The 25,892-nt window shown below is 45.4% G+C and overlaps 1 protein-coding gene across 5 annotated transcripts in view; it reads right to left on the reverse strand.

The window, feature by feature from the left end:
- The window catches only part of fat1a (FAT atypical cadherin 1a), an 84,590-nt gene that overhangs the window by 14,265 nt on the left and 44,433 nt on the right, over positions 1 to 25,892 (reverse strand). For all 5 annotated transcript variants that reach the window (XM_063219395.1, XM_063219397.1, XM_063219396.1 and 2 more), the window contains exons 8-18: positions 18,731 to 19,006; positions 18,324 to 18,534; positions 13,270 to 17,340; positions 12,196 to 12,392; positions 11,704 to 11,857; positions 9,325 to 9,558; positions 4,967 to 5,356; positions 4,632 to 4,846; positions 3,162 to 3,299; positions 2,810 to 2,953; positions 979 to 1,176 (exon numbers count right to left, since the gene is read on the reverse strand). In XM_063219395.1, coding sequence (XP_063075465.1) covers positions 979 to 1,176; positions 2,810 to 2,953; positions 3,162 to 3,299; positions 4,632 to 4,846; positions 4,967 to 5,356; positions 9,325 to 9,558; positions 11,704 to 11,857; positions 12,196 to 12,392; positions 13,270 to 17,340; positions 18,324 to 18,534; positions 18,731 to 19,006 — 6,228 coding nt within the window. The remainder of the gene's footprint in view (positions 1 to 978; positions 1,177 to 2,809; positions 2,954 to 3,161; positions 3,300 to 4,631; positions 4,847 to 4,966; positions 5,357 to 9,324; positions 9,559 to 11,703; positions 11,858 to 12,195; positions 12,393 to 13,269; positions 17,341 to 18,323; positions 18,535 to 18,730; positions 19,007 to 25,892) is intronic.

The raw sequence follows: 25,892 nt of genomic DNA on the forward strand, positions 1-25,892 counted from the left end.
GCAGCAAAGACTGCTGACTGCTGACTCTTTCCGCCCACCTAAACTCTGTTCTCTCCACTCTTGATTCAGTGTCTGTCTGTCTCTCTCATTCTCTCTCTTTTCTCTCGCCACAGTGGGCAAGTTCAGTTGCAGGTCATTAGTACCAAAAACGGATGGATATTAGAAGAGACATTGAGACAGAGGAGAAAGAAAGACAGTCAGAAGAAGGAGCAGAAAGAGAACAGAGTAGGGAGAAACAGAGAAGTAAAAAAAAAAAAACCACTTCTTTCATGTTTGACCTGCATGTGTGCTCTGCAGGAGACAGCAGGCGGGTTCTGGTGAACTGAATACCAATCAACACAAAGGCACCTCCATCCATACATTCACACATCTTTTCTACGATTGTTCCTTTGTTTTTCTCTTTGTATTCATTACAGCCAGGGCACTGTTGGAAATATCGGTTTCCCAGGAAGCACAAGCGACCACAGGATGTACGGTAGTCGCATGGGTAAAGGGATAATAGAAAAAGAGATTAAATGAAAAAGGTAAGGAGGCAGATGTGCCCTGGGAACCCCCGCTGACTAGTGTGCCTTTCCATTCCCTCTGAAATGACGATAGTAAATCGTAAATGGTGAAATCGAGTACAAGATCGTCTCGAATCTGCCAAAGTGATAAAAATCGTATAGCTTGTCTTGCAGTGAGGATATTTACTATCAGTATCAGAGTGATGTCTACTTAATTATAGTGTTGTTGTCTTCACATTATTGTATTCCAATTGTGCACTTTATGAGTGTCATCAGTGTATTAACATTTAACTAATTGCTAAATACAAATTGCAAGTATATGAAATGCCTGTTTTTGTTTTTTAGCTGTTTTTATTTCTTCGATGGAAGATCGTAAAAAAAAAAAAAATCGGAATCAAGATTTTATGTTAAAAAAAATCATGAGATGACATTTTTGCCGTATCACCCACCCCAACTGTATGTAACGCGTGTTTACCTGTATCTGCAGAACGTAGCTGTCTCTGGCCTGTCGGCTCAGCGCAGAGGCAGTCAGCAGCTCCCCTTGAGGGTTGATCTGAAAGGCACTGTCGTCATTGCCACTGACAATGGAGAACGCGAAGGGGGGACCGTTGTGTGTGGCGTCATGATCTGTCACTGTGACTTGCAGTACACTGGTGCCAACTGGTCGGTTTTCCTAAAAAATGAACACAAGCAGGCAAATCAGGACACTTCTCCATAGAATTGCGTAATGGGTGTTTTCCATACAGTAGATACATGCCACAATGGCGTACATATGACTTGAGACTGTAAAAAAGGCACTGATGTCTAGTTCACAGCAGACAAGAGTACCAGAAACTAAGCGTATTAGGAGCATATTTCAGTGACAAGAGTAGCATTCCTTTCCATGGAAACAAGCATTCCCTATCCTTCAAACTGCAGGGCAACATATGCCAGGTTGCCAAAGTACCCCTTTAAGATCTTTAAGAAAAAAAACCCTGTATTTCCAGGGCTGTTAAAGGGACACTGTGTGAGATTTTTAGTTGTTTATATCCACAGGGTATATACACCAATCTAGAAGTCAAATTTACTACCATTTAATACCCTTTTTCACTACCTTTAAAATGTTTTTACAGCCATCACAACACTCCGATGCGAGTATTGGCAAGACATATTTTGTAATTTCTACCTGCTTAACATTACATTACACTTTCATTTTTCAAAAAAAGACGCCTGAAAGAGAGCAGTGCGGCGGGACAATACCATGCTCAGTGTACCTCAGTCATGGAGGAGGATGGGGGAGAGCACTGGCTAATTACTCCCCCCACCAACCTGGCAGGTTGGCAATCTGACGCCCTAACCGCGTACCCATGACTGCCCTAAGATACACAATCAATCATTTTGTTGGTCAAAATGGTACAACTAAAACAAAGAATACCTGGTTTTTCAAAAAATAATACCTTTTGAGCAAATTTACTACTTTTAAGGCCACTAAATTTTGACTTTTTAATTTATCACCTTTTAATACTTTTTAAAACCCTGCATACACCCTGATCCAGAATTAATGCTGCCCATTCACTTATGTTACCTTTTTCATGAATACTTACCACCAGCATCAAATTCTAAGTATTCATTATGACTGGAAAAATTGCACTTTTCATACATGAAAAGGGGGATCTTCTCCATGGTCCGCCATTTTGAATTTCCAAAAATAGCCATTTTTAGCTGCCAAAATGACTGTACTTGGACCATACTAGAAAATATTTGTTCATTACTTAGTAAACTTTCATGTAAAGATCAAATTTGGCAATAGGCAGCCCAGTTTCAATGAGCAGCATAGTCGCAGTACCTTTTTTGACCATTTCCTGCACAGTGTCCCTTTAACGCTTCTGAAACAGCTTCTGACTGATGTGCATTTGCAGCCTGCAAAACAGACAGCTGAGGCGAGGCGAGGCGAGGCGCAGCCTGACTCTGGAGTCTTCCACCTGGTATTGTCTCACAACACAAAAACCCAGTGGGCTTCAGGGCCTCTTGCTGGAATTGCAGTGAAATCCAATTCTACATTCTTTTCACTGCCAGAGACTCCCAACAGGGAATAAGATGGTGATTCATGGCAGGACACCTCGTCTTTCATCCTCAGATTGTATTTTTCTCTCCCCCCGTCTCTGCTTCATCGTCTCTAACTCGCCGTTGTTCCCTCTGCTTTCTGTCTGAGCGATGAGCCACTTCAGTACCTCAATGATTCTTCTTCTTCTTCCACCTAAATTCAATCTTTACCTTCCTGAGAGCTTTATTTCTGCTCCACTTCAGCTCCCTGTTTTGTCTCTCACCTGGATGATGAGTGTGTAATTGGCCTGGGAAAAGAGGGGTGGATTGTCGTTCACATCGGACACGTCCACGTTGACCGTAGCGCTGCTGGATCTGGGTGGGATTCCGCTGTCCAACGCCAGGACAGTCAGAGTGTACCCAGACGTCTGCCCACAGAGATGACAAAAACAACATTAGACAAAGTGTTCCTGTAACAAACACAAGAAATAAGCAACACAAGAGGAACACAAACAACATAGCATCACATAGATTGGGGATATGCCTGGCATCCTGTATCACTGTATACTATGCATAACCAAGTCTGCAAACTGGCAGAGGTGTATACAGTATGTGACCGGATGCCAGTAGCCTCACCTTCTCTCGGTCTAGCGGCCGTGCCACCTTCACCTCTCCTCGTACCGCGTCGATGGAGAATGGGTTGCCCTGGTTACCGTCAATGATGGAGTAGCGCACCTGGTTGAAGGATGGTCCGTCAGCATCATCCGCCATGACCTGAGAGAGAACATGGAAAGGGAGAAGGGGCATGGGAGAGGGAGAGAGAGAGAGAGAGAGAGAGAGAGAGAGAGAGAGAGAGAGAGAGAGAGAGAGAGAGAGAGAGAGAGAGAGAGAGAGAGAGAGAGAGAGAGAAAGTGAAACGCATGAGGACCCAGCAGAAACACACACACCTGTTTATAATAGATTAGCCAAGGACACAGGTGTTACAGGGGGAAGTGTGGCAGCAGAGACGCTCGAGCATGGGCATGAGGGCTCCTGAGGGAAATCAGAGCGCACAGGAGTGTGACGCCTCCAAGAATTACACTCACACTCACTCTCATCCTGGAGCAGGCCATTTATATTCACTGCGATCTGACATGATGAAACAGCATAAGCAGTGAGAGACAAAGATAGTGAGTGATAGCAAAGCACTGGAGAGAAATCGGGTGTGAGAGAGAGACTGAGAGAGACTGAGAGAAAGATAAAAAAGGAAGAATGAGAGAGAGAGAGAGAGAGAGAGAGAGAGAGAGAGGGGGGGGGGGGGAGAGAGAGAGGGGGGGGGGGGGAGAGAGCGGGAGAGAGAGAGAGAGAGAGAGAGAGAGAGAGAGAGAGAGAGAGAGAGAGAGAGAGAGAGAGAGAGAGAGAGAGAGAAGGAAGCTAGAGAAAGGAGCTGAAGGCCAGAGAGATAGACAGAGGAAAGGAAAGGAAAGGAAAGGACAGAGAGAAAGCCGAAGTGCTGGCTGGTGATGGCCTCTGGTAGCTTGCTATAATGAGGCCCACTTGTTCCTAATTAATAGGGCTGGGGGTGGGCCTGACGGGCTGGGGCGGAGGTTAGGCACCCACAGAGCAAGGAGATGAGTGTGTGGAGAGAGGAGAGAAGCTTTCTCTGGTGATGGCACATATTATAATGGCAAGCAAATGTATATTTTTAAACAGCTTGATTTTTCTCAGATTATGATAATGCTTCTGGAAAAAAAAGCTCAACTGTGACTAAGAAAGGAGGAGTAAAATGTGGTAGAAAGAGAAAAACAGAATATAGTGAAAAGAGGAGGCCAAAGGTCTCACTGAGAAAGAGACTACCGGGAGTGAGGGAATGGAGAATCGATCCACGGATGCTGAAACTAGCCAGTTTGACAGTTGGCCAGAGGGAAGTAGATGAGAGTAAACAGAGGAAGTGATAGGTACAGAGTGAAAAAAAAAACGAGTGGAACTGATAGAGAAAGATCAAGGGGGAGATTGAGAACGAGTGAGTGGGAGGTCAGGTGCAAACAGATTACAAGACAAAGGGAGGAAACTGACAGCTAGAACAAGACAACAGAGATACACGTAGAGGGGAAGAGAAACTCTTACCGCCATGACAGTCTTGCCAAGCTCAGAGTCCTCACTGACCACAGCGGAGTAGACACCCTGGCTGAAGACTGGACTGTTGTCGTTGACGTCGGTCAGGTTGATGTTGACAGTGGCCATGTCGCTCAGCGGCGGCGTGCCTCCGTCTGTGGCCTCCACTGTCAGGTAGAATTCATGCCCGATCTCATAGTCCAGACTCTCAATCACAAAGATGTCACCTATTTGGCAAGGAAGAAGAAGAAAAAAAGAAAAATGTGGTGGGACGCCAAAACAGGGCCTTTACTGTAATTCTGCTCAAAGCGTTCTCCCTTCAGAAAGCTTTTTTTTTTGCTTCATACCTGTAGAGGGCTCCACACGGAAGACCCCGCGTTCGTTACCGCTGACGATGCCGTAGGTAATCTCGCTGGCTCCCTCCCTCTCGCGGCTGGTGGCGTGCACGCGGAGGACCTGCGTACCCACGGTCACGTCCTCGGCCAGTGTGGCAGCGTATTCACGCCGCTCGAAGACAGGCGGGTCATCGTTGATGTCGAGCACTGACACACTGACGTCACAGAGGGAGGAGAGGCGGCGCGGTGAACCCATGTCAGTGGCACGAGCCCGAAGCGTGTAGACAGAACGGAGTTCCCGGTCCAGCGGTTGTTCCAGGCGTAGCAGTCCGCTCCGCTCGTCCACAGAGAAGGTGCCATCGGCAGAGTCAGCCAGGGAGAAGACAATGTCCGCATTGGAGCCTGTGAGAAGAGAGAAAAGAGAGAGAGGGCACAAGGAAAAAAGACACAACAACAGAGCAATCAATCACACAATCCAGCCACAAATAAACTAGTAGACTAACAGATGTAAACTAACAGATGGGCAAAATGTGATGTTTCACATTGAGTTGAAAGCAATGAATTAAAAAGTCTAAGGGATGCCAATATATAATAATGCATACATTTTTAAATGTGGGACACCTGCACTTTCTCTACATGTGCAAATTAAACTGAAATATTAAATGTGCATTTGCAAATGCAAAATTGGAATGTGTAAATTTAAAATGGTGGGAGAGGGGACCATTATGAGTAGAGAGAGAGAGAGAAAGAGAGAGCGAGAGAGAGAGAGAGAGAGAGAGAGAGAGAGAGAGAGAGAGAGAGAGAGAGAGAGAGAGAGAGAGAGAGAGAGAGAGAGAGAAAGGCACCGAGTTAGAGGGAGGGATGAGAAAGACACACGTGGCTCATAAGCACAGACTGCTTTGCCGCAGGTGGCTCCTATTATATTTGCATTTATCAGATGATTATTCACACTTTCCTCCTCATTACAGGTGAAATCCCACTAACCTCCTAGTCGGCAAACCCACCCACCCACAATTATAATGCCGTCAGCATACACGCACGCACGCACGCACGCACGCACGCACGCACGCACACACACACACACACACACGCACACACACACAAAATGGACTCCATTTATCACATTTACTAAATATCCATAAGGATTCACAGACACACAACATTGAGCTGTATTAAATGTATTTACTGCAAAGAAAACACACACACACACACACACACACACACACACACACACACACACACACACACACACACACACACACACACACACACACACACACACACACACACACACACACACACACACACACACACACACACACACAGAGCCTACAAGTGTGTTTATCAGGCAAAATTGCGTCTGTGAAATTGCTTAATGATGGCTGAGTGGATTGTGCCAAGCCATTTAGCAATCTTCACACTCATCAGTAAACACTCATCATTCTGTGCTTGTCTCCTCCAGTTTCCTCAAACTCCGAGATAACTGGGCATGCGGGTCAGGAGAGAAGACGGGCAAGCCAGAGAAATAAACACTCTTGTGGATTTTAGACACAGCACAAATGACTCGAAACCAGTCCTTCATTTTGCGTGGGAGGGTTTACGAATGTGTGACAGACGTCATTAACAGCAAAAAACAGACCAAGCGGCTACAATGTCTCGCCCTGTGAGAACGAGGTGGCAGGAATGGCATGTTCCCCGGACGGACACATAACTTCTCCTTATCAGAGGTGAAGGGCACGGGCTCAGTTTGGCCCATGGTCCCCTGCCTGTGCTGGGCACCGTCATGGGTGCTGGCTGCCCCCGATTAGTCAAGGCTGGCGCAAAGATAACATGCTCCATCTGACATGGGTAACAGTCTAGTCTACAGGCGTGAGCCAGACACCACCAGAACACACAACCATGACAACAATGCAGGACAGCGCACACGCACAACCCCACACAGGCACCCAAATACGTTCATGGAAAAGGACACTGTGACCATACCTGTCAACCATCCCTAATTTCCCGGGAGACTCATTTTACGCTATCTTTCCGATTTGACATTTTTCCTGGAAATATCTCGATTTTTCACATTATTCAAAAAAACACCGTTGGTCCATAATTATCCCCACGGCCGTGTCAGCTAGCCCGACGAACCACACCCCCTCTTGAAGAGAAACTGAGGGGGTCTTGCTTATCAAGCTACCTACCAGTAGATTTTATGCCAGATGCCACCAAGTTCCTTGAAAAAACGAGCTGTCACCCTCTAGAGCCGTAGGTGTGTGTGCGCGGCTGCGATAAACCTAATCACAGCCCGCACCAGCGCGAAGTTTTACACGAGCCCCAGACAACTTTAGTGACAAATCAAGAAGGAGAAACTGATAGAGAGACTGTGTGCTCATTTAAAACGTGCACTGGACAGGGGATTTTAGACAGGACTGTCTTCGCACTCTGACTGTTGTGAAAAGCAGAACGCACCGTCTGATCCGTCTCTGTCGTCTCATTGACTGTCAGGATGGCCTTTAGAAAAATTCTTGAATTTTGGCTTAAAATATGGGAATTTTCCCGGATTTTGGTAGCTGAAAGTTGACAGGTATGACTGTGACACCTACTACAGCCATACATAAACAAAATAACAGTGTAAGACAGCATACGTAGGTGGATTGCAATCTTCAAATTCCATTTGATGATAACAAAAGCCAGCCAAAATCTATCTCCTCTGATTTCTCAGAACTCCGTACAGGTCACACAGTGAGATCATTGCAGTGAGCATACACACACAGTATATGCACACCCTTTCCACCCGAACTTGAAGGCAACTTTTAAGAGCAGCTGCTCAGGCCTGACCTTGTTCCTATTGTCTTTGTCTCTGGCAGCACAGGTACAGAAGGCGCACCTCCACAACGGGGAGCGTACGCCGTGTTGTCAGTCTGGCTGACCTAGTTCACACCATCTCATTGAAAACTCTAAAAAGACCAGCATTTACTCCCGCGGCAAGATTAAAGCATGGTGTTCAATACCGCCTCCACAAGGCAGCAGTGTGCCCTAAACATGCCTGACCTTAGCTGATGATGTTTGAGTGAGGTCAATCTGCACAGTGAAATGAAGGCTGTGTGTGTGTGTGTGGACTGTGGTCTGGAAAAACATGATTAGATCCGATAGAGAGAGCAGTAGAAAAAGGGTATCAATTTGTGTGCTGGTGTACACGTGTGTGTGTGTGTGTGTGTGTGTGTGTGTGTGTGTGTGTGTGTGTGTGTGTGTGTATGCAGGCGTGTGAGCGTTTGTGTGTGTGTGTGTATGCAGGCGTGTGAGCGTTTGTGTGTGTGTGTGTGTGTGTGTGTGTGTGTGTGTGTGTGTGTGTGTGTGTGTGTGTGTGTGTGTGTGTGTGTGTGTGTGTGTGTGTGTGTGTGTGTTAGTGAGGGTGCTTGTTTGAGGCCCCAGCAGGTCCTGCACTGTCAGCAGTCTCCCCGAGCTGCAGTGTGAGAGCGCGTCTGCATCCGTCTGCCGTGATTACCAGACTAATGATCGCTCTGCTCTGGGGAATCAGAGATCCAATGAAGGGGCAAAAACTCAGTGTAAGCATAAGAGCCGCGCCAGCAACAGGTGCTGCATGAGTCGCAGATGGTTCTGTCGTCATAGTACTGCGGCAAAATGTACACCGAGATTAAATGACACACAGCACGGAGTTGGCACTGGCGGAGCTGAGAAACGAGCACAGCAGGGGGGGGGTAGAGACACACAAGCAAGTGCAAAACTTTGAACAAGTTAAGTCGATGATTGATATGGTCCTGAGGTCAACGTCATAGTACACTAACTTACTTGACGAGCACAACCATCATACCTCATGATTTTACGTTGCAATATTTGGTTGCAGTTTCTATACGCGGTACAACCTTTTCTGAACTACTTTCTGCTGCTACATAATGAAACATGAGCCTTTAAAAGTTGCAGCTGAAACTATGTCAATGTTTTCGTAACAAAACAATCAACTTCTGCACAGTGTTCTTTTCCATAATCTCAGCGGGGCACTACAGCGCCTCTGCACAAACAGCACCCACCTATTATTGCATTAGTAAGCCTTTAGGGGGCAACGCTTTATTCAATTCAATGGTTCAATAACTTCTTGCATCAAGAACCCCAATTTGTAACTTTCTCTTTTACTCGAGCTATGTTTGTTTGTGTGTGAAGTGTGTGTGTGTGTGTGTGTGTGTGTGTGTGTGTGTGTGTGTGTGTGTGTGTGTGTGTGTGTGTGTGTGTGTGTGTGTGTGTGTGTGTGTGTGTGTGTGTGTGTGTGTGTGTGTGTGCGTGGTCGCACGTGCGTCCATGTGTGTTTGCAGCCAAGTGCGAGATTGTGTGTGTGTGCTTGTGTTAATCAACAATAGTCTGCTTACCCGTGTCAGCATCGGTCGCCTGCAGACGAGCAACAATCGTGTGCATTTCTGTGTTCTCGAAGACAGTGATGGCATAGGGGTCGGACAGGAACTGTGGAGCATTGTCGTTCACGTCGTCAACGACTATCTCCACGTCAGCCTCGCAGTATCGTCCGCCACCGTCCAGGGCTCGCACTTTCATTCTGTGCACAGCGACTTCCTCTCTGTCCAAGGGCTGCAATGTCTTCAGCTCACCTGCGATGGAGGAAGAGAAATGGGTCAACAGAGGAAAAGTACAATCCCATGAGTCAATGCAGAAAAGCCCAATTTTCCTGGGAAATGGCTTACTAAGACTGAGCCATGCTACAATGCTACACGGATCCATTGACTGTCACTAGCTTAGCGACATATTCCCTCTTTTAACTTGTCTTAAAGCAAGACAACGCTTAACATGAAAAATAAGACACTTAACCACCTTTATAAACCCCAGCCAACGATTTTAACTGTATTAAGCCCCAAAATAGTGGCATACGCCTTTAAATGTTTTGCACTTAAATGAAGCCTTAAATCTATCATTAAAGGACCTGGGCATAAACAGTGCTCAAAAAGAAGACAAAAAACACTCTTCAAAAATGCTTTGGTTGTTATTGAGGAAGCATGCATTCTTTTGCACTGTTTCATAACACTCTCTGCCAAGACACAGCAGGCCTGTCAAAAGAAGCTGCCTTCAAAAATATCTATTTCTTCGAACACCATCAAAGACCGCAATGTAAGTGAATAATTCAGCAGAATTCTACATGTGGGTGGGGCTGACACTTTACCACCCTGTCTGTGTATACTAGTACGTTTGTGAAGTTCACATATACAGTATACAGGATGTGTCATGGAAATTGAAGAAGATTAAGTAATATGGATCTTACTGATATGTCTTTTTTATCCAGAACACCCCCTACACCACTCTATGAGAGAGGAAACCCTCACTATTTTGGCTCTTTTTACTCAAGATCACAGTAAATAAATTACATTAATAGCGTTCCACAACAAACCACATTAATTCACCTGGCAACATCGTAGATTTGATTCGAGCCAACCACACTGGTTTTCCCTTTCCCCACAGAGCTTGCGATTGCTCACCTCTATTAATGCGTACCAGCAAATGGCTTCTGTTTGGCAGCTATCTTAATGTTGTTCTCAGAACTGATCTAGTTACACCCGTGGATTCTATTTTCCGAGCTGTCTATTCAGATAATATGGGTCAAGCAATTGGGATATAGATCCGGACTTCTTCATGGGGGAATGTTTGAGTTAGTGGAGGGAGGTGGAGGGGATAGGTGCTGTGCTGTCAGTGAGAGAAAATTGCGTATCTTAAGATGTTGAGGTTGACGCCTCTCAGTGGGGTGAATCGATTGAAGGCAACTTAAAAAGGAAATAATGACAGGGCTTTGGACCAAATACATTTTGCACTACAGCAGACACAGTAGCTGGCCCTTGTGGTCACACACGCAAGCACGCACGCACATGCACGCACACATACGCACGTGCACAAGCGCAAGAAGCACACCTGTGCTCAGTGTGGATTAGAATTCAATCAGACTCTGTATTTGGTGCAGGGCTGCAGGAATCCCTCAGGATTACACACATGCACTGTACGGTGTGCTCAGAGAGGCCAGCCAACATGCAGCCAGAATAAGAACTAAATACTGTATACATGGGGAAACGTGTGTGTGTGTGTGCGTGCGTGCGTGTGTGTGTGTGTGTGCACGAGTGAAATGTGACCATGAGAACATTGATGACTTACCAGCTAATTTACCACGCAATTATGTACGTACATGACAATAAATATCAATGACTGCCTACGTCCTTTAGTCAAAGTCACTCAAAAAAGTCAGTTAATTCCAGAAAAAAAACGAGTCACAGACCCTCGCATAGGATAACACCATACTTTGAATACACATCACAAGAACTGAAGGCCACTGCGGACATCCATTGCCCCATGGGGAAGATGGCCGACTGCCTGACTCCATAATGTGACAATGACGGAGTGGAGGCTGAGAATAACCTCTACTGGGCTGACCTCCCCACAGGGACCCGGGGTCTAGTTTGGGCTCCAAAAGCTCAACTTCGCACAACACCACCAACAAAAGGTTAAAAGCTCAATTTTTTAAAAAAGAAATGAAATTTAACCTTCATGTTCTACATTTAACAGCACCGGCATGCTGTTGCTTGTGGCACTGACTTAAAGTGCTTAGTTTTAAAAATGTCATCAGTGGCTGATATATTGTACACCGCTAAATGTGTGAAAAATCACCCCACTGCATTTTCCCCATGTTTATGTACCAATGAAATACATGCTTCCCTGCATTTCCATTTATGGCAAATGACTGCTTGAGAGTACCGTACCTGTGTCTGGATCAATAGCGAAGTGCTGCGCTCCAGGTCCCAGCAGCTCATAGACGATCTGGGCGTTGGAGCGGATGTCTGCATCCGTGGCAGACACCTGCAGAATAAGCCTGCCTGGAGATGCATCCTCTGGCACAGACTCCGTGTAGCGGGACTGGAAAGACAACAAAATACCATTAGAAGTCAACAAGAAGAGAAAGACGTGATGGAAAAGGAAATCATGCTGTGAGCACAGAGGAGACTAGAATGTTTAAAAATAGAGAATTGCTGATGGAATCAAGAGAAGGGGAGATGGAGAGAGGTCATTTTATAGTGTGCAGGAGGTAAGAGTAATGAGGGATAATTGGAAAAAACACATTGTATAGGTCTAATGTACAGTGCAGACATAATTCAAACTTCAATCATAACACCTTAAAATACGCAAACTAACACAACGAATAAAAGTGAAATGAAGTATTTTTCTATCTGAAAATACAGCTGGTGACAACATACCTTCTCACACACTGGGCTATTGTCATTGGCATCCAGCACCTTGACCTCTACTATAGCCTTGGCCACAAAGGTACCATCAGTGGCAGTGATGTTTAGTAGGTAATTGTCTCTCTCCTCACGATCCAGTGCTTTCCTGACAGAGACCTTCCACTCGTTCTGGATATGCTCGATGGCAAACTGTCCCAGGGGATCCCCTCCTGCAGCAACATCATCGAGGGGAGCGACAGTCAGATTAATGAAGGTGGCAAAAAGGGAGCACCGCTTCCCTTAGATTATCAATTTGTTACTGTATGTGTATATGTGCACCCATATTTGTGTGTGTATGTGTGTGTGTGTGTGTGTGTGTGTGTGTGTGTGTGTGTGTGTGTGTGTGCGCGCGTGCATGTGTCTGTGTGCTTAGAAGAACAAGAATATAACAGAATATAATAGAGCTGAGATCGCATGGTTTGGAACAACAGTAGGCATATTGTGGTAACTAGAAATACCCAGCATTACTTATTACACATTACAGGACATGATTAAAAACAGGATGCACGAGAAATACTTCACATCCATGTATGCTTGAGTTTACATCCATGAAATATATGCAGCTATATAATTAAGAATTAGATTTACATTTCTTAGCGATAGCATGTGGCTTCTCAGGACATAATGGATATTTGGTTTGTCATTTCCTGCATTATAAGCCTGTACCATAGCAAAATGCAATAATTAATTTGTCAAATATTTACAATAAACTTGCCAAACTTATTCCCACAAGGTAATTAACACTAGAGGAGGATAATTTTCCCCAGTCAGTTTAAAAAGTCCTCCTGAGATAATTATGTAGCCCTTGCACGCCCTTTTATCAAAAAAGAACAAAGGTTTTGCTGGAATCTTTGCTGAATAGCCATTAAAAATGAAATATCTGTTTGCTGAAAAAGAAGAAATATTCTTCCATTATCTGTGCAATTACCTTGAATGCCCCAAATAAAAGCATTATTAAAATATTGTTTACACCTCATTTCTCCTGAAATCATTCGAAAGCATTATACCCAGTGTCTTAAGCATTCATATTCATCAGAGCATTCATACCTGTAATGAAGTAGTTGACTTGTTTGTTGATGGCCTCTGCATCAGCGTCCGTAGTGCTGAGGATAGCAATTACCCCGCTGGGTGGTGGATCATCTTCACTCACGGTGCCCTTGTAGATTTCGGCGGTGAACCGTGGTGGGTTGTCATTCACATCGGCCACCATCACCTCCACATTGGTTCTGGCCACAAGCTGCACTTTGTCTCCCCGGTCGGTAGCTAGGATAGCCACGTTGTACTTGCTCTTCCGCTCCCGATCCAGTTCTGTCAGTGTCGTCACCCATCCTGTCTCACTGTTGACAGCAAACAATTCGGTGATGTCCTCTGACTCCTGGGTTGGGTCCAGGCTGTAAACTACCTGGCCATTACTGCCGGAATCGAGGTCAGTGGCTTTCACTTGGATCACAGACGTGCCACTAGGGAGGTTCTCAACCACAACGGCTTCATAGGGATTTGCCTCAAACAGGGGCTGGTTGTCATTGACGTCCTTCACCTGGATGTTTATGTCCACTGAGGCCACAACCTCTGCAACTCCATTGCTACTCTGAGCTTGCAGTGTGAGCTGGTACCATTTGGTGGTTTCATGATCCAAGCTTTTGTCCAATTTCAGTGACCCGCTATCTCTGTCGATTGTAAAGATCTCATCCAGATTACTTTCAACAGTGTTCCCTTTCACTAGGTTATAGATGACAGCCTGTTCGCTTTCTGCCTGAATGACATCAATTTCTGAACCAATTGGCAGGTCCTCATCTATGGCGAATCTGTAGTGAGGCTCAACAAACTTTGGAACTGGCACTTCTGGAGCTAGAATTCGGACATAGACAGGGACGACAGATTGTTTTGAAGGGTTTCCTGCATCCTTTGCCCTCACATAAAATGTGAAAAGGTCATTCTCCAATCCAATGAGACTTTCTTTAGTTACAATGACACCAGTGAGTGGATGCATTTCAAAGTTTTCCTGCACATTCTCTGAATCTGCCTCTATGGCATAGGTAATGTCAGCATTACTACCTTCATCTGTGTCGGATGCCATAGTTTTTATCACTGTGGTTCCTCTTGAGACGTTTGAGGCCACATTCACTCTATACTCTGCAGCTCTGAACTGTGGAGTGTTGTCATTGACATCTGTGAGGATCACATTAATGGTGCAGAAGCCCACCTTTCCACCTCCATCTTTGGCCATCAGAGATATTGGGATGACTCTCTCAAGAGGATTCTCACGGTCCAAACTGTCCAAAGTAAAAATCTGCCCTTTGTCACTCACAGAAAACTTGTCTCTAGCAAAGTCATTCAGGATGTGATAGGTCAGCTGTCCATATGTTCCTGAATCATCATCACTTGCCTCGACCTCTGTGACAAGGGTGCCAGCTGGTGTATTCTCAAGCAGTTCAACAACATAATCAACTTGTGGGAAGGTTGGGTTATGGAAATTGGCTCCAATAATTGTCACCTTAACAAGGGCCCAGCTCCGAAAAACACCATCAGACACTGACACATTCAGGTTGTACACAGGTTCCATGTGTGGTTTCCTGTGGTTAGAAATAATGATTACACCAGTGGTTTTGTCCAGGGCAAAGTTTTGTGCTTCATTACCAGAAATAATGGAAAACTCTAACTTTCCTGTGTCTGAGCTGTCAGCATCAGAGGCCTGCACTTGGGTGACAAAATGTTCTCGAGGAGCTAGTTCACTCACACTGGCTTGGTAAACTCTTTGAGAGAAAATTGGAGCATTGTCATTCAGGTCTGTTACATGAATTGTCACTACAACCTCGCTGGAAAGAGCAGGAACTCCTCCGTCCACAGCTCTGATGGTCAACTTATGCTGGGCCATTTCTTCATGATCAAGAGTCCGGGTAGTTGAAATGACCCCACTGTCGCGGTCAATGGTGAAGTAATCTGAACTCTTTTTCTTGTCTTCTACAATCTGATAAAATATAACTTTATTGTTCCCTGTATCTGCATCTGTGGCAGACACCTGCATGACTGATGTTCCGATTACTGAGGCTTCTGACAGACTAGTTTCATAGTTCTTTTCTTGGAACACTGGGGCATTGTCATTGACATCTTCAAGAATAATATCAACAAACACACTGGACTGGGCACCAGTGAGAGAGTCTGTAGCAGTCACACTCAGCTTGTAAGCAGGGTGTGTTTCAAAGTCAAGTAGTTCAGTCACCTGAATGACACCAGTGTTGAAATTGATGGAGAACTGATTGAGGGGATCTCCTTCAGAGATTGTGTATACAATGCGAGGGCCTTCTGATTCATTAGCCTGAACATGCACAACTGGAGTATGAAGTTGTATATTCTCGGGAATTTCCAGGCTGTAGAAGGGCTTTTCAAAGAGTGGAATGGCCTGGTTCACTACTGTTATTGGCACTTCGACAGACGAAGTAAGGGAGGGCTCACCCTCATCTTTGGCCAGCACAGTTATTATGAATTCAGTGTTCAGGTGTTCTTTCTCAAACTGTTTTCTCACAGAGATTTCCCCAGTCGGGCTAATCTGAATGTAGTCATTCTGTTCCTGTAATTCATAAAAGGTCTCAGCATTGCTACCAATGTCAGCGTCTACGGCTGTGACTTGTCGAATGACCTGGTCGACTTCAGCATCCATCTGAACAAGAGCATGATATGGTAGGTTGACAAACATTGGTGCATTATCATTAACATCCTCCACACTTATTGTCACCAGAACGTGAGCCACATCTTCTAAGTCTTCCCTGGTCACCTCAACAACAACATCATGGGTATCCTGCTCCTCTCTGTCAAAAGGTACACCTGTGGTTGATAGAGCACCAGATGTGCGGCTGATTTCAATCCTCTTATCAGGGTTGAGTATAGTGAAGAAGAGAGGTTCATTGACCTGATTTCCAACAGCTGTAATGACAGCCAGTGTCTTCTTTTCTAAAGAGTTCTCTTGCACTGAGGTCTTGTAAGATGTCTGCTTGAGTTTCAGAGTGCTATCTTTGTTCTCTTTAACATTGATCTTAACTGGCACGGTGTTGGTAAATCTACCATCAGATACTCTCACTCTAAGCTCGTACCTGCTTCTCAGCTGTGTGACATTCTGTATGAAGATAGTTCCAGATACAGGGTCCATTTTGAACTTGTCTCCAATGTTGCCCTCTGTGATAGAATAGATTAGTCTAGCATTTGGTCCTGAATCATCATCTGTGGCAGTGACCACAGCCACCTTAACCCCTTTATAAGTTGGCACTAACACAGTGGTCTCATACAGGTCCTGAGTAAACTTTGGCGAGCAGTCGTTCACATCAATTACCTCAATAGTCACATTTGCAGCCTTTTCAGCAAAATGTCTGGGCAAACCCATATCATGAACCTGTACAGTAAAGTGGAAGGTATTTCTCTGCTCATAGTCCAACTCAGTGGTGGTTCTTATTGCTCCTGTGCTTGAGTCAATAGCAAAGTAATTATGAGCAAATGGTTCCACTATCTGATAAACTAGGCGGGAGCTGGCATCCTGGTCTGCATCTAAAGCTCGGATGACTAATGGAGTGTTATCTCGGGTCAGGATCACGCTATTGACTGGTGCAGACTCACTAACTGTCCCAATGAACTCATCCTGAATGAAAACAGGTGCGTTGTCATTCTCATCCTTGAGATGGACAAGAAGTGTGGTATTGCTTGCCTGTCCGGCCATGTTTGTCCCCTGGATGGTGAGCTTGTAGGAGGGTATGGTTTCATAATCCAGTGGCATTTTGATTATCACGACTCCAGAATTGGGGTTGATGTCAAAAGCTCCATTCATATTTCCGTCTTTGATCTGGTAGAAAACTGATGACTGACTGCTGGCCGACACCAAATGCACAAAGGTTCCTGGCTGGGCCAATTCACTGACTTCTGCTGAGTACTCCTTCTCTGTAAACCTTGGTCTGGCATTGTCCGACACTGTCACAGTGATGTCAACACTTGTTGTGGCACTCAGAGATGGTGTTCCCTTGTCGGAGGCTTTCACCAGAAGCTGGAATTGGCTCTGGCTGTTTCGATCCAGCTCCTTTGCCACAGTTATGGTCCCCAAGACAGAATCGATGGCGAATGAATTAGCAACATTTCCTGCAAATCAAAAGACAAAAATGAACTTTAATTAGTACCGGTATTATAGTTTTATGTCTAGTCAGACAAAAACACAATAGATGTGTGTTACTGTATGTAATTAAAATTCACTGGAAGGACCTGACTATAATCTCAAGGCTCTCATTAACATAATTCAATCACTATCAAAGTCATGGTTCACAAATTTATATTAGCAAAGATGGAATGATAATGCTGACTCTGCACACAAAAGTGATTAAGGTGTGTTACTGCTTTCTAACTTACAACTAAGGTAGTGGTGCACACATCCAAGATGCAGGTACAGGACAAAAGGTGAGACACTATGAAAATAAAGGTGGAATTTCTGCATACTTGCTCCTGTTTTTCTTTTTGTTTTATTTTACCAAGTGAAAGTTTTCGAGCTGAGGAGCACACAGCTTGGAAACATTCACTTGGTAAAATAAAACAAAAAGAAAAAACGTGAGCAAGTGTGCGGAAATTCCGCCTTTATTTTACTTCTAACTTACCAAATTAGTTACCCACTGACTTCTCTTTTGTTTTTATACACACTGATGCCCAGTTAGAGATGTTGCAATTAGCTTCAGAAATTCAAACCATTTCTGTAATGCGTACACTGTGTGACATTTATGGCTGATGTGCGCTCTCTAAACTCAATGCATTTATCCACAATAACAATGCTGGGAAAATGAGAGGAGGCATCTCCCAACCTCCTACATCACAGCTGGCCTCTCTCTGTGTCTCTCCTCTGCCTACACATTACACACATTATACTCTGAATCTGTTTCTGAAATATTCCATTCATGACTAGAAGTCCAGTGGGGTGAGGTCACTCGCATTCAGATCCCACAGTCAACACTGCTCACTAGCCAGCTTGACCCCTGATCGTGATGTTCTGAGTGCCTACATGTGGCATTTCCTCGAAGCCTGGCATGAGAATAATGCAACACTGATCAATGGCATATGAATAGTTTGATTCTAGTCACCTGATTCGATGCTATATGTGAGCTCTGCATTCTGGCCCTTGTCCTTATCCAAGGCGGTTATCTGGAAAACTGCAGAACCAATGGTCGCAGATTCAAAAACACGACCCACATACGGTGTGCCCGAGAACCACGGGGCATTGTCATTGGTGTCTTCCACATTGACAATGACTCGCACCATGTTGCGCATCACTGGGATGTCTTGATCTCTAACCTGATTAGATAAATCAAACACAACAGACAAAATGGAAAAAAGAAGATAGGAATCGGTTACAAGGAATTTCAAAGTATTAGTCATATTCAAATAATAATGCAAACGTCTTTCTAGGATACACTATACATAGAGTCTCAATCAGACAGGTTTGAAAGTGCACATTTTCATCTGACGTGAGAACAACACTCTTGCTCACCATTACTGTGAGTGTGTGGGTCCGCATGGTCTCGTGGTCCAGCCTCTCAGCTGTGTACAGCACCCCAGTGCCTGGGTCCAGTCTGAACTTGCGGAGGCTGAAGGGGTCTGTGCTGCTGAGGAGCGTATAGGTCAGCTTGTTCTTCTCATCCAGGTCAGTGGCGCTGATCTGCAGAACCTCCGAGTCCAGTACTGTGTCCTCAGGTATGCTCACCTCATATCTGGACTGCGAGAACTGGGGCCTGTGGTTATTGGTGTCAATCACTCGGATCAAAACCTGTTGGGTGGATGGATACGGAAAAGGAAAGGTTATTTGAGGATATAATATTCTCTTTTCTCTGCAGAAAAAGAAGCAATAAAAGAAGAAATAAAAACTTTTTTTTTTAAAAAAACAGATCTTCTTTGGAATCAGAAGTCTTTGGAATGGTGTTTGTATGCCTGTGCCTACCCTGTGTGTATCCTATGAATGAAAATAGAGACTGGCTTTTGTGCAGACTTTAAGAAGGCTAAATAACAAGAGCTCAGAGCCAAAGCGATGGAGTGTGGAGCTCACCGTCCTTCTTGCTATTACTTGCCCATAGCAATTAGAAACGTGTGTGCGTGCACATGTGCGTGTGCATGCATGTGTGTGAGCGCTTGTGTGTAAGTGTGTTAGAGGTTATGATAGCTGCGGAATGACATTTCCTTCGTCACATGAGAGAACGATATGTGCGTAATTTGTACAAAAGAGCTTTTAATTCACTGTTTCATTTTTAAGTGGAAAATGTCAATATGCTACAATGTCTTCATCACATGGCTAAGCACTGATGGGTACAGCACAGAATGAACAGATGCTCAAGGACACCTTCAGTGACACAAAAAAAACAGAAACAAACATGATACAATTGCTTTAAGAATGTCTTACGTCTTAAGTTTAGACTGAACAGTACACACTAGACAAGCAATACAGCTGAACTAGTTTAAGAAAAAGTAAGTTAGGGAAAACAAGACAAAGACAGCATGTACACACTCAGTGTACAAACTGTATGATCACAACAGCTCTATAATTGGCTTAAAATGTATTGGACCTCAAAACAGATCCACTTTGTACTTAACATGTTGATGCAAATTCCATCCCTCCCCACTGCCCCACCCCCCAAGGCGAAAAATTGAGAACAAAAGATAAACCTCACACTAGGCAGGTAAATACCAGCCAGCAGGGGGCAATGTTTAACATAGATCATCTCTCTCTCTCTCTCTCTCTCTCTCTCTCTCTCTCTCTCTCTCTCTCTCTCTCTCTCTCGCTCACACACAAACACACACACACACACACACACACACACACACACACACACACACACACACACACACACACACACACACACACACACACACACACACACACACACACAAAAAAAAGCCTCATCTACAAAGCCCTGGGAGCCAGCTGCTGAGCTGCCACACAGACAAAGCAGCATTTGGGGGGGGACAGCGCTTGTCATTGTTATGGAGCCTATGCTTTTAGACAAAACCCTTTTAACAGACTAAAATGAATTCTGACAACAAACACACACACACACACACACACACACACACACACACACACACACACACACACACACACACACACACACACACACACACACACACACACACACACACACACACACACACACACACACACACACACAGCACAGCACAAAGGGGGAAGAACCCTGCTACAAACAGACAGCAAGGCTGACCAGTCTAGTGGTGAGTGTAGATTGTCTCACCCACCACAGATGTCACCCTGCCTGAGCCCATCATGGGACATGGCTGGTGGAGACCAGAGGTGTCAAAAGTAAAAGTAAAAGTAGAAAAAAAACCTCCCGCTGTTTCCTTCTAACACAAGTAACTTATCTGAGTAACCAGTAGACCCATGTACTTGTCTTACGATCAGTTAACTTTGTTAGGTTTTCAGTGTTTTTCAGTAACAACACAGTATATCTATCTCATTAGGTACCATGGAGTAAATGGTGTAAGAGCAATGTAATGTCATGTGCAAGTGTTGCAATTGCACCACAAAAGTACTTTTGACGGACACCTTAATTTCCTTTGGGATTAATAAAAGTACTCTACTCTACTCTACTTTTACTTTTACTTTTGGGGGAGAGTGGCTAGCTGAGTCTGGTCTGGGCCTCATGCATTCTCTGAAGGCTCCTGGCCTGTCCTCAGCTGGAGGATGCTAGCTAGCTCACCTCACCGCTGTCCTGTCCTGCACGTGGCCTACAGCCTACAGCTGCCTGTCTCTCAGGGGCAGCTGGAGCTCTTTCATGGCGTGCCAGGAGTTACCGTGCCTCGACTAGGCGATCTGAGGCTGTCCCAGCATCGCCTCCCCCCCACACCCCCTCCAGCCACCTAGGGACCCCCACCCCACCCAGCCAACACTCCTATGCTGCTGCCCAGGTTTACACCACCTCTCTTTTTCAGCAGACGCCGGCTGGTGATGGCTGTGAATGGCTGGGGAGTGGAGTCCACACAATGCAGAAATGCCTGTGCAGCGGAAGATAGGGGATTCAGCTGAATCGGGGAAGGCTATTCATTGAGCTGATGGTGGTGACAGCCACAATGCTGACCATGGTGGACAAATGGCAGAAGGAGCCAATCTCCTTGTCTCACTCTGTGTGTACAGATGCAGTCATGAAAGTGTATGCGGATGGTGTCTGTAGCCACTTGTATGGGGTTTCAAAAGGCAACCAAGGTTGATGGTGCTTGCCTTGCTCCAGTAACACACACACAAACAAACATGCACAAACAAACAAACATGCACGCACACACGCACGCACGCGCACACACACACACACACACACACACACACACACACACACACACACACACACACACACGCACGCACACACACACAATCCCACATCAAGCAAGGACAGACAAGAGGCAACATTAAAGTGTAAAACCTGCTGCATTGTATAGAGATACAATGGAAAAAAAGAAGAAGAGATGATCAATAGATTGAGGGTGGGTGAAAAAAGGGTTACAGAAAAACCTCATAGCCACATGTGGAAACAGTAGCTTACTCTCAAGAAATGAAATCAATGGCTGAAACTAAAAGAGAGGGAGAAGTATTCAGTGGGAAAGTAAGGGAGAAAATAAGGCTCGCAGTACAAAGGCAAGCCAAACAAGAACAGACTGTGCACAGGGGACCAGCTTGTGGTTCTCCTGCAGTGAGATGATGAGGTGTGTGTGTGCGTGTGTGTGTGTGTGTGTGTGTGTGTGTGTGTGTGTGTGTGTGTGTGTGTGTGTGTGTGTGTGTGTGTGTGTGTGTGTGTGTGTGTGTGTGTGTGTGTGTGTGTGTGTGTGTGTGTGTGTGTGTGTGTGTCTGTGTGTGTGTGTGTGTGTGTGTGTGTCTGTGTGTGTGTGTGTGTGTGTGTCTGTGTGCCAGGGTATCCTGGCAGCACTGCGTCCTGTGTGATGCCCGTGTTGGAATGCAGTTTGCTGGGATCAGCTGAGCCCAGCAGAGCGCCTTCCTGGAGCCAGGGGCCCACCAGCCGGGAGTAAGGACGCCATACCCCTTCTTATAACAAACCACACACATGCACACACGCACGGACACACACACACATATACACATGCGCACACACACACAATCACGCATGCATGCTGCACACACAGACGCACACTCCATTCCAAAGAGCTCACAAATGTGATTTTCCTGAGGTCCCAAAACACACCAAACACAGCAACAGCAGGTGACTTGGCTGAAGCAAATAAACCATATAGCTGATATTCTGCAACAATTTGCTGAACATGCAAACGCACACAGTTCACTATACCGCATATCTGCACACCCACTTAAGCAATCGAACACAGACAATGACCGAATGAGTACGTGTGTATGGCCAATGATGGCTTTTAGGGCATGTGCAATACTTTCAAAGGGAGAAAAAGGTTGAAATGGCGCCAGATCCTTTAGAACTGCACCACATCCATCAGCCGATCACACAGAGAAGAAAACATGGCAGGAAGGGTGAGAGAGAGAGAGAAAGCACCAACGTCACAGTGCCTGGTAGAGGACATGTGAGTGTGCAGACAAGACAGCGCTGTTGCACAGGCACCACTGCTTATTGCCAGGTGGCAGGTCAGAGAGGCTACATGGTCTGGCGCACACACACACACACACACACACACACACACACACAAATGTACCACACATAGGCCTGGCACTTACACACAGACGTTGGTGCCACACCATACACACAAGAACACACAGTGCACACCGCAGAACAAACATGCTGTCCATGTTCCCAAAATAGGATTAGAGCAGACGTCCTGATTTCTTTTCTTTCTTTCTTTCAAGCCACAATAATCATAATCCTTCTATGCCAGTCTGAAATGTGGTGCTCTGAGGGGATGGAAAGAAAGGGACCAAAAAAAAAAGTTTCAAAAATATATAACAAACCCACATTCCATGCAGGGGAAAGGAAGACCAAATAACACAGAGAAGAAATAGGGCAGGCATGCAGGCATGGAGTCAGATAGCAGTCGGGCTGCAGGTTAGCACGGTGGGCTAGACTAGCACGTGACTCCCATTTCAGGAGACGACCGAAAGGAATCACAGTGGGGGAGAGGTGGAATGTCGCCATGAGGACGGAGTAGCGATAAACGTGTTATTTTGAGCCGTCCTAAACTCCATTCGTTGTCGAAAATTCTAACAGATTTGACACTACAGTGTTTTTGTCGAAGAATATGGGGATAAAACACACCACCAGTCCCCCTAGTACACTCATCTCCACCACTTTTCTACTCCAAACTAACAAATAAGGAATTCCTTTTGTTAAATTTGGCAACAAACGGAAGAAAAACTCAATTGAAGGCACACAAGATGGCAAAAACAAACTCATTTCCACAGTATTTCAAAGACAGTGGAGATCCAGCAGGCTTTGAGATTTTGACTACTGAATTCAGATTTAACTGAAGGCATGATCATTGTTTTAGTGACACCTCAAAGAGAGAGAGAACAATATCTTTATGATCAAACAACCATTAAGGGCAAGAATCAAGAACCACAATGTCACTGCATGTGCCGGAAGAAGGGGGCAGGGGTGGGGTGGGGGGGAGGCAAACCCACTCCAGCTGTTTAATAAAACCAGACGATGAAAACTGTGCCTGTAGTCAAGCAGAAGAAGTGAAGAGGGCAAATATTTGCCCAATTTGTCTATTTGACCTAGTTCGTGCCCGTCGCAAACGCACCTGCCTGTTTGCAAGCTATTTGAAAGTGTTGATGGGAGAGCAACCCTACATCTTCTCACTCGTTAATTGGGAGAGAAGTGACGTGGGCTGTCAAGGTTTCACCACGGGCCAGAGAGGAGCATGAGGTGGAAGACAAGGCAAGGCAGGGTTTTCCATGGCCCCATTCAGTCACCTGCTGAGGGTGGGTAACGTGGCAGAGCTGGGTGGAACGGGAAGGAAGGGAGTATAGTAGGGCTGTAACGATACACTCAACTCACGATTCGGTTCCTGTCACAATATTTAACCTGTGGTTCTATACACCCAACGTCTTTTAATGCTTTTTTTTAAAACGAATTTATCAGCTTTCTCACATTTGCCAATATTAGAAAATAGAATTATAAACACAACATTTCTGAAATGAAGTGCAATAACAACTTTGGAAGGGCGTATCACCATAATATCCTTTTTGCACCGCGATACAGTATTGTCACTCTGCGCAGCTCGATTTCTCGGTTCGATACAATATCGTTACAGCCCTAGAGTATAGCATATGAATTCCTGCCGCAGCATGGAGAATGTGTCACAAGCGTGTGCATAGGTTGGACGTGAGAGTGCGAGAGGATCAGCGTTTCACACATGCAAACCGATACATCCACACTCTGATATGAAACACATAAACACATCTGGGGAAAACGTGTGACAAAATCAGCAGGCAGGCAGACACAAACACACACACAAACACACACACACACACACACACACACACACACACACACACACACACACACACACACACACACACACACACACACACACACACACACACACACACACACACACACACACACACTACTCCTTTCAACATCAAACATGGAATATGGAGTAAGTGTTATGCACCCTTTGAGTGTGTGTGCCTACCAACTGTAACTGATTGACTGTGATAGTTCTGGGGCCTCACAATGCCACTCACAGTAACGAGCTTGGACAAGGGAAAGAGGGGTGCGTCTTTGAACTGCGGCGGCACTGTGACTAATTGTGTTATGTCACCCTTTTGTGTTTCATGGACCCCCTTCTTCCCCATCAATTGAAGTAGAAATAAAGAGACAAAAAATATGTAGAAATACAGAATCATCATTCAGAACCCATTCTTCTCTCTACTGCATTTCAGTTTAGAGGCCTGTGTAGTCAGCGGGCCACTGTGTCTGATGTCATTGTGTCCGCTAGCGGAGTCTGTTGATCAGAAGTGGTTTATTCGCGTCTGTGCCAAGTCGGCAGAGGGGGGGGGGGAGGACCCTGGGAAGGCTAGTAGTGGAGAGGGACAGAGGCGAGGGGAGGGGTTACTATACCGTCAAAACCTCCATGCTACAATAAGTACTCTGTCACTCCACTTCTAACTTCACAAGTCAGTTTAAGGTGCGCGGGGGGTGATTAGGGTGATAGGGCAATGGGGTGGTGATGGTAGTGTCTCTTTCCATCCGAGTTGAAAACTCTCTGCTGGGGTTCGGCACCCCAGCACCCGTTCTGAAAGGGCTACCTTCACAACATTCACAACAAAAACCTCCAACAACGGCCTTGAGCTTCCCCTCCAGCTTCTGATTAACTTTTCCGAAGGCCGCCGTGAAAGCTAGCCCACCCCAACTCCCTCCATTCTAAAACAGAGTAAGAATTGACTGCCCTGCAAAAAGTAACTGCCACAAACTTTTCTGTGTGTCAAGTAACTTTTTTATATTGCTAAAACTCTGGAAGGGTAATAAAGGACTACTGATCCTTAACAGGCTGTACCATCAGCCTGAGTATGATCATGTTATGTCATGTTCATCTAAAAAGACATTTTTGTATTCAATGGTTAAGATAAATCTCTCCCCATGGTGCACCACCTGGCTAGAGCAATGCACCAACTCCAGAACAGACATTGGAGGAATTTGTGCTTCCAGAGACTTCAGGCAGACAATTCAAATCCT

This window comes from Engraulis encrasicolus, chromosome 16 (genome assembly GCF_034702125.1).
Source record: "Engraulis encrasicolus isolate BLACKSEA-1 chromosome 16, IST_EnEncr_1.0, whole genome shotgun sequence".
Taxonomy (NCBI): domain Eukaryota; kingdom Metazoa; phylum Chordata; class Actinopteri; order Clupeiformes; family Engraulidae; genus Engraulis; species Engraulis encrasicolus.